At 41.5% G+C, this 14,145-nt stretch overlaps 2 protein-coding genes across 2 annotated transcripts; both read left to right on the forward strand.

Moving 5' to 3' along the window:
- The first annotated feature begins 2,682 nt into the window (after positions 1–2,682).
- Positions 2,683–3,591, forward strand: LOC123620909 (keratin-associated protein 9-2-like). Its single transcript, XM_045526493.1, has one exon. The coding sequence runs from the start codon at positions 2,804–2,806 to the stop codon at positions 3,236–3,238; it is 435 nt and encodes a 144-aa protein (XP_045382449.1). The 5' UTR covers positions 2,683–2,803; the 3' UTR covers positions 3,239–3,591.
- A 7,913-nt stretch (positions 3,592–11,504) lies between these two features.
- On the forward strand, positions 11,505–12,217 carry LOC123620911 (keratin-associated protein 9-6-like). Its single transcript, XM_045526494.1, has 2 exons — positions 11,505–11,791; positions 11,891–12,217. The coding sequence occupies exons 1-2, from the start codon at positions 11,505–11,507 to the stop codon at positions 12,096–12,098; spliced, it is 495 nt and encodes a 164-aa protein (XP_045382450.1). The 3' UTR covers positions 12,099–12,217.
- The last annotated feature ends 1,928 nt before the right edge of the window (positions 12,218–14,145 follow it).

Raw genomic sequence — 14,145 nt, forward strand, 5'->3', positions numbered from 1 at the left:
ATAACCTAAATAAAAAAAAGAAAGGACCTGCATAGACATTTTTCAAAGAAAACATACAAATGGCCAAAGATATAAAAAAGATGCTCAACATCACTAATACGAGGGAAATACAAATCAAAATCATAATGAGCTATCATGTCATACCCGTTGAATGGCAATTAATAGAAACACCAAAGGTAACCAGCATTAACAGGATGTGGAGAAAAGGAAATTGTTGTGCACCACTGGTAGGAATGTAAATTGATACAGCCATTACAGAAAACAGTATGGAGGTTCCTCAAAAAATTAAAAATGGAACTATCCCATAACCCAGCACTCCTTCTTCTAAGAATATATCCCAAGGAAATGAAAGCAGAATCCCTGAGACATATCTGCACTCCCATGTTCATGGCAGCACTATTCACAATAGCCAAGACATGGAATGTCTATCAGTGCGTGAGTGGAAATGAAAATGTTTCACATGTGTGCAATGAAATAGTATTTAGCCTTTGCAAAGAAGGAAACCCTGTCATTGAGACTTTAAGGAAAATCCTCAAGGACATTGTACTAGGTAAAATAACAAATCACAGAAAGACAAATGCTGCATGATCTTACTTCTACGTGGAATCTACAATAGTCGATTTCATAGACGCAGAAAGTAGAATGGTGGTTGCCAGGAGCAGGAAGGGATAAATGAGCAGATCCTGGTCAAAGGGTACAGAGGTTCAGTCATGACAGATGAATCTGTTTTGGAGATCTAATGCGCAACAGTGTGACTTAGGTAGCAATGCTGGACTGTGTGGCGGAAATTCCTACTTGGGTGATCTTAGGTGTCGTCACCACACATGAAAATATTAGTGACTGTGTGAGGTGATGGATGTGCTGATTAGCTTGATTGTGGGATTATTTCACAATACATGTGCATATGTGTATCAAAACATCAAGTTGTACACTTTAAATATGTATAATTTTTATTTGTCAATCATGTGTCAATACAACTGGGGGAAAAAGAAACTGTTTTCTACTAAAAATAAAGATGATTAATTGTTTCTGTGATATCTGTAGAAAATACAAGAACTGTGATCTCTTAAAGAAGGTACCTGCCTGCAGACTGGCCACCAATTAAGGCAGGGAAATAAGAAATGAAAAATTCCAGATTTGCCCAGACCAACATACTGTCTAGGATGAAAATGGAAAATACAAAGGAATATACGTCAAAGAGGATGACACAGCATATATGAGAAATGATCCTGAGATACATGAACGTAGTCTACCTTTGCCCCAACACACTCAGCTACTGATTAACATAACAGGAAATCAAATGCTTTTCTATGTGATTTGAATTCTGATAACCAACATCTATGGTCTTCCACTGTCACAGGAGAGAACATAACACAGAAGACAGAGATGAATAGACGCACTGTTTTGGAGGGAGCTTAGTAGAAAAAATGACGATCCAAATGAAAAGTCTCTTACAAGGTTGGTATAGATGCAAAGAATGAGGAATGATAACAAACGTCCATAGATTTCGCTGAGGTTCACTGCAGAAAGAAACACCATAGTAACTGCAAGAATATTTAGAAAAACTAGTCAGAACTTAACAGTAAAGACATAGGTGTCATTATCCTTCATGAGAGTCTTTTTGCAGGGTCAGAGTGAGCTTCTTAAAGTACGTGTAGCTGGACAAGGAAATGTGACTAATTTAATTCCCTCAGGGAAAAGAGAGAGAGAGAGACAGAAGAACAATGAATGAAATAGAGACAGAGGGAAGAGAGAGAGAAAAAAATTAAGAAATGAAGGAATGAAGGAAGGAAAGAAGGAGAGAAGGAAGGAAGGGAGGGAGGGAGGGAGGAAAGAGAAGAAAGGAATGAAAGAAGAAAGAAAGAATAAAAGAAAGAAAGAGAAAGGAAAAAACAGAAAGAAAGAAAGGAAGAAAAATAGAGATAAAGAAAGAAAAGTAGAGAAAGAAAGAAAGAGAGAGGAAAAACTGTTATATCAGTGACCAGAGACACTAACTCTCCTGGTAACCAGGCTTAGAGTTAGCATCACCCGCTCATCCTGCTTTGCCTGGATCAATGGTAGTCATATCACAGAAACTCTCACATTCTCATTTATGTAAGACTTCAGTCCAGGCAAATCAAGCTGAATGTCACCCATAAACTGATATTTTCTCAGTCCTGGTGTACTGCTTCTCCTCCTACCCACCTGCTTTGGTTCTGATCTGCCACATGGAAAACAATATGCCAAACATCCTTTTCCCAGGTGTCCTTGATACACCTGAGAGACACAGGTGGAGTAGGTTGTCCAGAGAGAGATGCCTGTTAGTCTTGAGTCAGGCTTTTCTGGGTGAACAGACTTGGACCCAGGCATGGGTTCAATTCATCACTGTGAACATATCAGCAACACGCCCCTCCACAGACGCTTCCCAATCTACATACAGCCAAAGGAACAGGCTGGGCATGGAGAACTTCCTGACCTTCCGAGGCCAGCAGGAACTGTCACATAACCAGAGGGTGACCAGAGCAGAAACGATGCTCATGGTGTGACCACCTTCCTTTTATCTGAAAAACGTTTCCCTGAGTTATTTTCAATTAAGAAACAGATTAAATGCTTACTTTTAGAAGATTCTTAACACTCAGGAAACAACTTCCTCCTTTATAATTCACCAGTGGCTGTAGAAAACAATGTAAACAACAACAAGGAAAAGCCCAGCTCATTGGTCCACACTTTGGAGGCCAGGTGTATAAAAGGTCCAGATTTGAAGGACTCATCAGATTCTGGGAAATTCACCTGTGAACAGCAGCCCACCCTCCACCCCAACACCATGACCCACTGCTGCTCCCCTTGCTGCCAGCCCTCCTGCTGCAGGACCACCTGCTGCAGGACCACCTGCTGGCAACCTACCTGTGAGACCACCTGCTGCAGCACACCCTCCTGCCAGCCCAGCTGCCAGCCCAGCTGCTGTGAGTCCAGCTGCTGCCAGCCTAGCTGCCGCCCAACTTGCTGTCCAACCACCTGCTGCAGGACCACCTGCTGGAAACCTAGCTCTGTGACCACCTGCTGCAGCACACCCTGCTGCCAGCCCAGCTGCTGTGTGTCCAGCTGCTGCCAGCCTTGCTGCCGCCCCACTTGCTGCAGCACACCCTGCTGCCAGCCCAGCAGCTGTGCACCCGTGTACTGCACCAGGACCTGCTACCACCCCACCTCCGTCTGCCTGCCTGGTTGCCTCACCCAGAGCTGCGGCTCCAGCTGCTGCTAGCCTTCCTGCTGCTGATCCACTCCCCAAAGGACCATCATCGTCCCACAACAGTCTTCCATCAACTGACTTATCTGTTCAGGGACAAAGTCACTTCCAAACTTTGCTCGAGACCACCATCCTCTAACCAAAATTTGTTACCTGTCTGCATGTTTGCAACCCTGTGAATCAGCTTGAGCAACTGCAGACTACTTCACTTTGATGCTCTTCTTCCTTATGCCTGATGGATCACGTACAAGCTTCATGCATCCTCGGTTTGGAGTTATGGTCTTGACTTTGACTCTAACATCAATATCTTCACTCTCTCCCTCCTTGGAACATAGGAAAACAAATCCTCTTCGTTTTTCATATGCCTCTGCAACTGATCAATAATTATCATTATCATGCTCTCCTTTCCAATTTACTCATGTTTCTAGTATCCTGCTTTTGTCTTTCATGCTCAGGGATTCTTACCTAAGTATTGCTTAATAAATTCTGAACCCTTATTCATCCTATGTTGTGTTTTGTTATATTGTACAGTATTCCTGATAGAAGAATGTGTATGCATGTTGCATTCCACATGTAATATCTAATATTGTTCTTAAAGCAGACAACCCTGTATTATTACCTCCATTTTTCAAATGAGAAAATCTCATACTATAATGTCATGACACACTGACACCCAGGACTGGGTCTTCAGTGCCTGCTCAAGGGCACCTGCATGTACATGTCAAGGCAGGTAGAAATGCTATTGGAGACTGGGAACCAGTAAGCTGTGCACTTGAACAACAAAGAAAAAACAGACTAGTGGGACTACATCAAAACGAAAAGCTTTTACACAGCAAAGGAAACAATGAATAACATGAAAGGGTAACCTATGGAATGGGAGAAAACATGTGTAAACCATATATCTCATAAGGAGTTTATTTACAAAATAAATATCAGTAAAACCTACAATTTAAAAGCCAAAAAAAAAAGCCTGTTTAAAAAATGTAAAAGGACTTGAGTACACATTTTTCAAAGTAGACATGTGAATGGCCAACCAGCAGAGAAAAATATCCTCAACATCACCACTAATCATCAAGCAAATGCAAATCAAAACCACAATGAGCTATCACCTCATGCCTGTCACAATGTCTATTACCAGAAAGACAAAAATAACAAGCATTGACAAGGATGTGAAGAAAAGGAAATTCTTGTACGCTGTTGGTGGGAATGTAAATTGGTACAGCCATTATGAAAAACAGTGTGGAGATTCCTTAAAAAATTAAAACTAGAACTATCCTATGATGCAGCAATCCCTCTTCTAAGATATATTGCAAGGAAATGAAAGCAGCATTTCAAAGAGATATCTGGACTCCTATCTTCATTGCAGCACTATTCACAATAGCCAAGCCATGGAATGGCCATCAGTGGATGAGTGGATACAGAAAATGTCTCACATGTGTGCAATGAAATAGTATTTAGCCTTTGAAAAGAAAGAAACCTGTCATTTGAGACAATATGGAAAGTCCTGGAGGACATTGTACTATGTGAAATAACCAATCACAGAAAGAGAAATACTGCATGATCTTTCTTTTATGTGGAATCTATAATAGTCAATTTCATTAAAGCAGAAAGTAGAATGGTGGTTGCCAGGGGCTGCGAGAAATAACTGGGGAGATCCTGGTCAAGGGGTACAGAGGTTCAATCATGCAGGATGAATCCATTTTGGAGATCTAATGCACAACAGCATGACTTAGCTAGCAATGCTGGACTGTATGGTTGAAATTCCTACTTGGGTAGATCTTAGGTGTCCTCACCAACACAAAAATAATAGTGACTGTGTGAGGTGATGGATGTGTTGATTAGCTTGATTGTGGTGATTATTTCACAATACATGTGCATATCTGTATCAAAATATCAAGTTGTACACCTTCAATATATGTAATTTTTATTTGTCAATCAGGTCTCAATACAAATGGGGAAAAAAAGAAAGTGTTTTCTGCTAAAAATAAGGATGATTCATTGTTTCTGTGATATCTGTTGAAAATATAAGAATTGGGATCTCTTAAAGAAGGTACCTGCCTGTAGATTGGCCACCAATTAAGGCAGGGAAATAAGAAATGAAAAATTCCAGGTTTGCCCGGATCTACATACTGTCTAGGATGAAAATGGAAAATACAAAGGAATATACGCCAAGGAGGATGATGCAGCATATATGAGAAAAGATCCTAAGATGCATGAACGTATTCTACCTTTGCCCCAACACACTCAGCTACTGATTAGCATAACAGGAAATCAAATGCTTTTCTATGTGATTTGAATTCCCATAACCAAGATCTATGGTCTTCCACTGCCACAGGAGAGGACATAACGTAGAAGAAAGACATGAATAGATGCACTATGTTTGAGGGAGCTTAGTAGACAAAATTATGATGCAAATGAGAAGCCTCTTACAAAGTTGGTATAGACACAAAGAATGAGGAATGATAACAAATGTCCATAGATTTCGTGGAGGTTCACTGCACTAAAAAAGACCATAGTAACTACAAGAATATTTAGAAAAACTAGTCAGAACTTAACAATAAAGATATAGGTGTCATTACCCTTCATGAGAGTCTTTGTGCAAGGTAAGAGTGAGCTTCTCAAAGTTTGTGTACCTGGATAAGAAAATGCAGTGAATTTAATTCTCTCATTGAAAAGAGAAAGAGAAGAAAAATGGAAAAAATAAAGACAGAGGGAAGAGGAAAGAAAGAAAAGAAAGAAAGAAAGAAAGAAAGAAAGAAAGAAAGAAAGAAAGAAAGAAAGAAAGAAAGAAAGAAAGAAAGAAAGAAAGAAAGGAAAGGAAGGAAAGGAAGGAAGGAAGGAAGGAAGGAAGGAAGGAAGGAAGGAAGGAAGGAAGGAAGGAAGGAAGGAAGGAAGGAAGGAAGGGAAGGGAAGGGAAGGGAAGGGAAGGGAAGGGAAGGGAAGGGAAGGGAAGGGAAGGGAAGGGAAGGGAAGGGAAGGGAAGAGGAGAAAGAAAAGAGAGAAAGAAAGGGGGAAGGGAAGGGAAGGGAAGGGAAGGGAAGGGAAGGGAAGGGAAGGGAAGGGAAGAGGAGAAAGAAAAGAGAGAAAGAAAGGAAGAACAGAGAAGGAGAAAAATTTTCAGTCGGTGACCAAAGACACTAATTCTCCTGGTAACCAGGCTTAGGGTTAGCGTCACCAGCTCATCCTGCTTTGCCTGGATTTGTCATAGTCATATCACAGAAACTCCCACATTCTGATTTTTGTGAGCCTTCAGTCCAGGCAAATCAAGCTCAATGTCAACCATAAACTATGTTTTCTCAGTCCTGGTGTACTGCTTCTCCTCCTACCCACCTGCTTTGGTTCTGATCTGCCACGTGGAAAACAATATGCCAAACATCCTTTTCCCAGGTGTCCTTGATACACCTGAGAGACACAGGTGGAGTAGGTTGTCCAGAGAGCGATGCCTGTTAGTACTGAGTCAAGCTTTTGTAGGTGAACAGACTTGGACACAAGCATGGGTTCAGTTCATCACTGTGACCATATCAGCACCACGCCCCTCCCTACAGACGCTTCCCAATCTACATACAGCCAAAGGAACAGGCTGGGCAGGGAGAACTTCCTTACCTCCCCAGGCCAGCAGGAACTATCACATGACCAGAGGGTGACCAGAGCGGGAACGATGCTCATGATGTGACCACCTCCCTTTTATCTGAAAAATGTTTCCATGAGTTATTTTCAATTAAAAAACAGATTAAACACTTACTTTTAAAAGATTCTTAACACTCAGGAAACAACTTCCTCCTTTATAATTCACCAGTGGCTGTAGAAAACAATGTAAACAACAACAAGGAAAAGTCCAGCTCATTGGTCCACACTTTGGAGGCCCAGTGTTTAAAAGGTCCAGATTAAAAGGTCCAGATTCGAAGGATTCCTCAGATTCTGGGAAACTCACCTGTGAACAGCAGCCCACCCTCCACCCCAACACCATGACCCACTGCTGCTCCCCTTGCTGCCAGCCCTCCTGCTGCAGGACCACCTGCTGCAGGACCACCTGCTGGCAACCTACCTGTGAGACCACCTGCTGCAGCACACCCTCCTGCCAGCCCAGCTGCCAGCCCAGCTGCTGTGAGTCCAGCTGCTGCCAGCCTTGCTGCCGCCCAACTTGCTGTCCAACCACCTGCTGCAGGACCACCTGCTGGAAACCTACCTCTGTGACCACCTGCTGCAGCACACCCTGCTGCCAGCCCAGCTGCTGTGTGTCCAGCTGCTGCCAGCCTTGCTGCCGCCCCACTTGCTGCAGCACACCCTGCTGCCAGCCCAGCAGCTGTGCACCCGTGTACTGCACCAGGACCTGCTACCACCCCACCTCCGTCTGCCTGCCTGGTTGCCTAACCCAGAGCTGCGGATCCAGCTGCTGCTAGCCTTCCTGCTGCTGATCCTCTCCCCAAAGGACCATCATCGTCCCCCAACAGTCTTCCATCAACTGACTTATCTGTTCAGGGACAAACTCCAAACTTAGCTCAAGACCACCATGCTCTCACCAAAACTTCTGTTACTCCTCTGTATGTTTGCAACCCTGTGAATCAGCTTGAGCAACTGCAGACTACTTCACTTTGATGCTCTTCTTCCTTATGCCTGATGGATCATGTACAAGCTTCATGTATCCTCGGTTTGGAGTTATGGCCTTGACTTTGACTCCAACATCAATATCTTTACTCCCGCTTTCTTTGGAACATAGGAAAACAAATCTTCTCCCCTTTTCATAGGTTTCTGCAACTGATAAATGATTATCATAATCATGCTTTCCTTTCCAATTTATTCATGTTTCTATATCCTGCTTTCTTCTTTTCATGATCAGGGATTCTTGCCTAAGTATTTCTTAATAAATTCTGAAGCCACATTCATCCCATGTTCTGTTTTATTCTATTGTGCAGAATTCCTGATACAGAGACTTGTATACATATTGCACCACATATGTAATATCCACTTTTGTTCTTAAACGGACACCTGTGTATTACTGCCTCCATTTTTCAAATGAGAAAACTTCATACTATAATATCATGTAGCTAATAATGGACTCACTGACACCCAGGACTGGGTCTTCGGTGCCTGCTTAAGGGCACCTGCATGTACATGTCAAGGCAGGTAGAAATGCTATTGGAGGCCCAATAGCATTTCTCAGCTTGCTGAGAATTAGCAAGCTGTGCACTTGGGCAAAATAGAGAAAATAGGATAGCGGGACTCCATCAAACTGGAAAGCTTCTGTACAGCAAAGGAACCACTGAAGAAAATGAAAAGGCAACCTCTAGAATGGGAGAAAATATTTGCAATCCATATACCCAATAAGGAGTTAATTCCCAAAATATATAAGGAACAGCTACAATTCAATAGTGAAAAACCCCCAAATAAGCTGATTAAAAAATACAAAAGGACATGCATAGACATTTTTCAAAGAAGACATATGAATGGCCAAAGGTATACAAAAAAATGCTCAACATCACTAATCATCAGGGAAATACAAATTAAAACCACAATGAACTATCACCTGATACCTGTTGAATGGCTATTAGTAGAAAGACCAAAGGTAACCAGCATTAACAAGGATGTGGAGAAAAGGAAATTGTTGTGCACCACTGGTGGGAATGTAAATTGATACAGCCATTACAGAAAACAGTATGGAGGTTCCTCAAAAAATTAAAAATGGAACTATCCCATAACCCAGCGCTCCCTCTTCTAAGAACATATCCCAAGTAAATGAAAGCAGAATCCCAAAGACATACCTGCATTCCCATGTCCATCCAGACTTTGCCGTTTCTGTTCAAAGTAGAATACAAATTATGTAGTTTGGCTATATGTTTCTCCTTGGAATTCCCACCATGGTTTGTGTGTTAGAAAGGTTCCCGTGGGATGTTTTAGTGTAGCTATTGAAAAGAGAACAGTTGCTCCCTAAGCCCACACCACACAATAATAACTCTGTTACTGTATTTTATGGGGCATAAAAATGCATTCAGAAATACTGGTATAGATAATAATATCAAGGTCAAATTGGGCACAGGAGGATGGGAATCTTGGGGTATGCAGAACTTATTTTTTTACAGGAGGTAGAGGACATAGAGTAAGGACAGGAGCACAAATTTGTGGAAGGCAATGACAGCATCTATCCTGACCAAGACATTAATATAAGAAATCAAATCCAGTGCCATATACACATGATCATAACCACATGAATTGTTTTCAGAAATGCAAGCTCATTTAACATTTGAACATGAATCAAATCTTTAAATCACATTTACTGATAATCATAACATTATCTCAATTCATAAAGAAAAAGCATTTTATAAATTTCAACACATTTTTAATTTTCTATTCCTAAGCAAATAAAGAATAGAAAAAGCTTCACTACTCTGATGAAAAGAATCTGCAAAGCAGACAGAATCATATTTAACTAAGAAATATTGAGAGTTCTCCCTCCTATATATAGAATATAAAAAATTATACACTATACCATTCTATTCCACCTTATACTGGAGGGTCTACCAGTGAACAAAAAGAAGAAAACAATGCTAGATAAAAAGACTGTTATCAAATGAATAAAACTGGTATTATTTTTATGTGGCATAACTGTACATCCAGAATCCTTTCTGCCCCCAAATATATCATACACTATTAGAATTAACAAGATAGTTAGGATAAAGATCAATATACAAAAAGAATTTTTTCTATATTCCAGAAACAGTAAAAATTTGTTTTAATTTATAACATATAAAAGTATAAAAAGTAAAATATCTAAGAATAAATCTAACAAAAGATGAGCAAAACATCAAGTGAAACATGGAATAAAAACTTTGCCAAGCAATTCTATGAGCAGATCTACTTCAACTTGTATATCCAGCAGAAATGTTTTCATATGTTTACCAAAGGTGCTCTCCTTAAATTTTCATAGCAGCATTATTTTTATGAGTTCCAAACTGGAAGACAATCAACAAATAAATTGTGTCATATTCATTCAGCAGAAGATTATACAACAATGAGAATGAATAAACTACAAATGAGAACTTTGATGAGTCTCAAAATTGCAATGTAAAGATAGAGAAGCCAATTGTATGTTTTTTCATTTACATAAATGTCAAAGACTTCCAAAAATATACCTACAGGGTTACAAAACAATTGAGTGATTAGCTACCTATGGCAATGAGTGAGAGGATATATTTGGAAGGCGGGGAATTAATTTCTATATGCTAGCCTGGGTATAGTGACATGGATGTATTCACTCTGTGATATTCTCTCAAGTTGGAAATTAATAATTTGCATTTCTTTTGAAAGAGTAGTAAACCTTCCCTTAAAAATGTTAACATGTTGGACCTCAAAGATAAATCAGGTATCACTGCAACTAATCTAATTCCATCATTGAAGAGAGGGAGGGGAGACAAACAGAAAAAGAAAGAAAAATAGAAAAAGAGAAAAATTTTCAGTTGGTGACCAAAAACACTGACTCTGCTGTTATTCAGGCTTAGGGCTAGAGTCACCAGCTCATCCTGGTTTCCCTGGAGCTATGGTAGTCATATCACAGATGGTCCCATATTCTCATCTTTGTAAGCCTCTCAGTGTAGGCAAACCAAGACGAAAGTCATTCATAAAATGATGTCTTCTTAGTCCTCGTGTACTGCTTCTCCTTCTACCTACCTGCCTTGGGTCTGCTCTGCCACATGAAACACATTATGCCAAACATCCTCTTCCCAGATGTCTTTGATACACCTGGGAGACACAGGTGGTGTAGGTTGTCCAGAGAGAGATCACTGTTGGTCTTGGGTCAAGCTTTTGTGGGTGAACACACTTGGACCTAGGCATGGATTCAGTTCATCGCTGTGAACATATCAGCACCACGCCCCTCCCCACAGACGCTTCCCAATCTACATACAGCCAAAGAAACAGGCTGGGCATGGAGAACTTCCTCACCTTCCCAGGCCAGCAGGAACTATCACATGACCAAGATGGTGACCAGAGCAGGAAAGATGCTGATGATATGACCAACTTCCTTTTATCTGAAAAAAGGTTTCCATGAGTTATCTCAATTAAGAAACAGATTAAACATTTACTTTCATAGGTTCTTAGCACTCAGGAAACAACGTCCTCCTTTATAATTCACCCAGTGACTGGAAAACAATGTAAACAACAACAAGGAAAAATTCAGCCAATTGGTCCAAATGTTGGAGGCCCAGTGTATAAAAGGTCCAGACTGAAAGGACTCATCAGATTCTGGAAACTCACCTCTGAACAGCAGCCCAACCTCTGCCCTGACACCATGACCCACTGCTGCTCCCCTTGCTGTCAGCCCACCTGCTGCAGGACCACCTGCTGCCAGCCCAGCTGCTGTGAGTCCAGCTGCTGCCAGCCTTCCTGCCAGCCCACCTGCTGCAGGACCACCTGCTGCCAGCCCAGCTGCTGTGAGTCCAGCTGCTGCCAGCCTTCCTGCCAGCCCACCTGCTGCAGGACCACCTGCTGCAGGACCACCTGCTGGCAACCTACCTGTGAGACCACCTGCTGCAGCACACCCTCCTGTCAGCCCAGCTGCCAGCCCAGCTGCTGTGAGTCCAGCTGCTGCCAGCCTTGCTGCCACCCAACTTGCTGTCCAACCACCTGCTGCAGGACCACCTGCTGGAAACCTACCTCTGTGACCACCTGCTGCAGCACACCCTGCTGCCAGCCCAGCTGCTGTGTGTCCAGCTGCTGCCAGCCTTGCTGCCGCCCCACTTGCTGCAGCACACCCTGCTGCCAGCCCAGCAGCTGTGCACCCGTGTACTGCACCAGGACCTGCTACCACCCCACCTCCGTCTGCCTGCCTGGTTGCCTAACCCAGAGCTGCGGATCCAGCTGCTGCCAGCCTTCCTGCTGCTGATCCACTCCCCAAAGGACCATCATCATCACACAACAACCTTCCATCAACTGAATTATCTTTTCAGGGACAAAGTCACTTCTGAACTTTGCTCAAGACCGCCATGCTCCAACCAAAATTTCTGTGACTCGTCTACATGTTTGCAACCCTGTGAATCAGCTTGAGCAAGTGCAGAATACTTCATCCTGATTGTCTTTGTCCTTATGCCTTGTGGATTATGTGCCCATTTCATGTATTCTTTGTTTGGAATCATGGTCTTGGCTCAAGTTCTTCACTTTCTCTCTAATGAACTTAGGTGTCCTCAGCTGATCAATAATCTTCAAAATCATGTTTTCTTTTTCAGTGTACTCGTGGTTCTTGTATCCTGCTTTCTTCTTTTTGTGATCACGTTGAGATGTCTCCCTAGTAGCAGGGATTCTTATCTAAATAGTTTTTAATAAATTCTAAGCCATTGTTCATCCAATATTGTGTTTTGTTTTATTTCATAGCATTCCTCATGGGATTTGCATACATATTGCATATCATTTGTATTACCCAATTGTTTCTCAAAACATACACGTGCATATTATTACCTCTATTTTGAAAAATTTGGGGGGTGATATTATGTAGCTAATAACAGACAGACTCACATCCAGGCTGAGACTTCTCTTTCTGCTCAAGGGCATGTATATTTACCTCTCCAGACAAGTAGAAGTGACATTGGAACTCATCCCCAGTGAGATACACACTTGAGTTTACTTGACAATGGAAGGATTCTCCTCTTCTATTTGCAGATAACATTTCTGTTTACAAAGTTCTTCCCAAAGTAATTTCCCACACCTCAGTGAGCAGCAGCTGTATGGCATGGCAGTAAGGACTGCATTAACCACTCTCCTGAATGCAGGAGATTCCTTTTTGTGTCAGCCTCTGACCAGCCATTCATTCAATTCATCTGCATCAGAATTTTTTGAGAGTCCATGTGTCCTCATGAGAGAGAGTCTCCTGTAAAGGGATTCATTTCTTGGTACCATTTAAATCAAAGTCTTTTCTTTTTTCTTCTTTTCTTGGACAAGTTCACATCTCCAGCTTTATTTTTTGACAAGTTTACATATTCAACTTAATTTTTTTATTTGTTTAAATTTATAGGGTACATGTATAATTAATTATATTACCCATATAGATTGCACAGTGGTGAGGTCAAGACTTTTAGGGTATCCATCACCAGAATAGCGTATGTTGCACTCATTAAGTAATTTCTAATTATACACCACTGTCGCATCCCTTCATCCTGCTGAGTCTCTGTTTTCTACCACTCCACTCTCTACATCCATGTGTGCACATTATTCAGCTCTCACCTATAACTTGTATTTCTGTGTCTGACTTGTTTCACTTAAGATAATGGCCTCCAGTTCCATCCATGTTGCTGCAAAAGACATCATTTCATTCTTTTTAATGGCTGGATGCTATTCCATTGTGTGTGTGTGTGTGTGTGTGTGTGTGTGTGTATTTTCTTTATCCAGTCATCTATGGATGGACACTTTAGGTTGATTCCATGCCTTTGGTATTGTGAATAGCCCTGCAATAAATGTCCTTCTTCTCCTGAACACCTATTAACAGAGCAAAAAGGAATTAAGTAATTCCTTATAAAACATAGACCATACATTGTGCCACATTAAAGCAATGTGTCCCCTTGATCAGAACATTATTAAGAAAATTAAGTAAGGACAAAGTTGGGGAATGAGAGGGAGGGAAAGAAAGTGAAAAGAAAGAAAGTTTTTATCATAAAGGTGCGCTGGACTTTGTCAAAAACTTTCTTTCTCTTTCTCTTTCTCTCCCTTCCTTCCCTCCTTCCCTCCCTTTTGTCCCTCTTCTTCCTCCTTCTCTTCATATTCCTCCTCCTCTTAGAATTTGTGGCTGTCCCCCATATTTAAGAAGCAAATATTGGATCTTAGTGGAGCAAATTGAAACCATCCGCATATTGTCATCTAATCTTTGACAAAGCAGACAAAAATATACACTGGAGAAAAGAATCCCTTTCAATAAATGGTGCTGGGAAAAATGGATAGCTATA

This window comes from Lemur catta, chromosome 15, assembly GCF_020740605.2.
Source record: "Lemur catta isolate mLemCat1 chromosome 15, mLemCat1.pri, whole genome shotgun sequence".
Lineage (NCBI taxonomy): Eukaryota > Metazoa > Chordata > Mammalia > Primates > Lemuridae > Lemur > Lemur catta.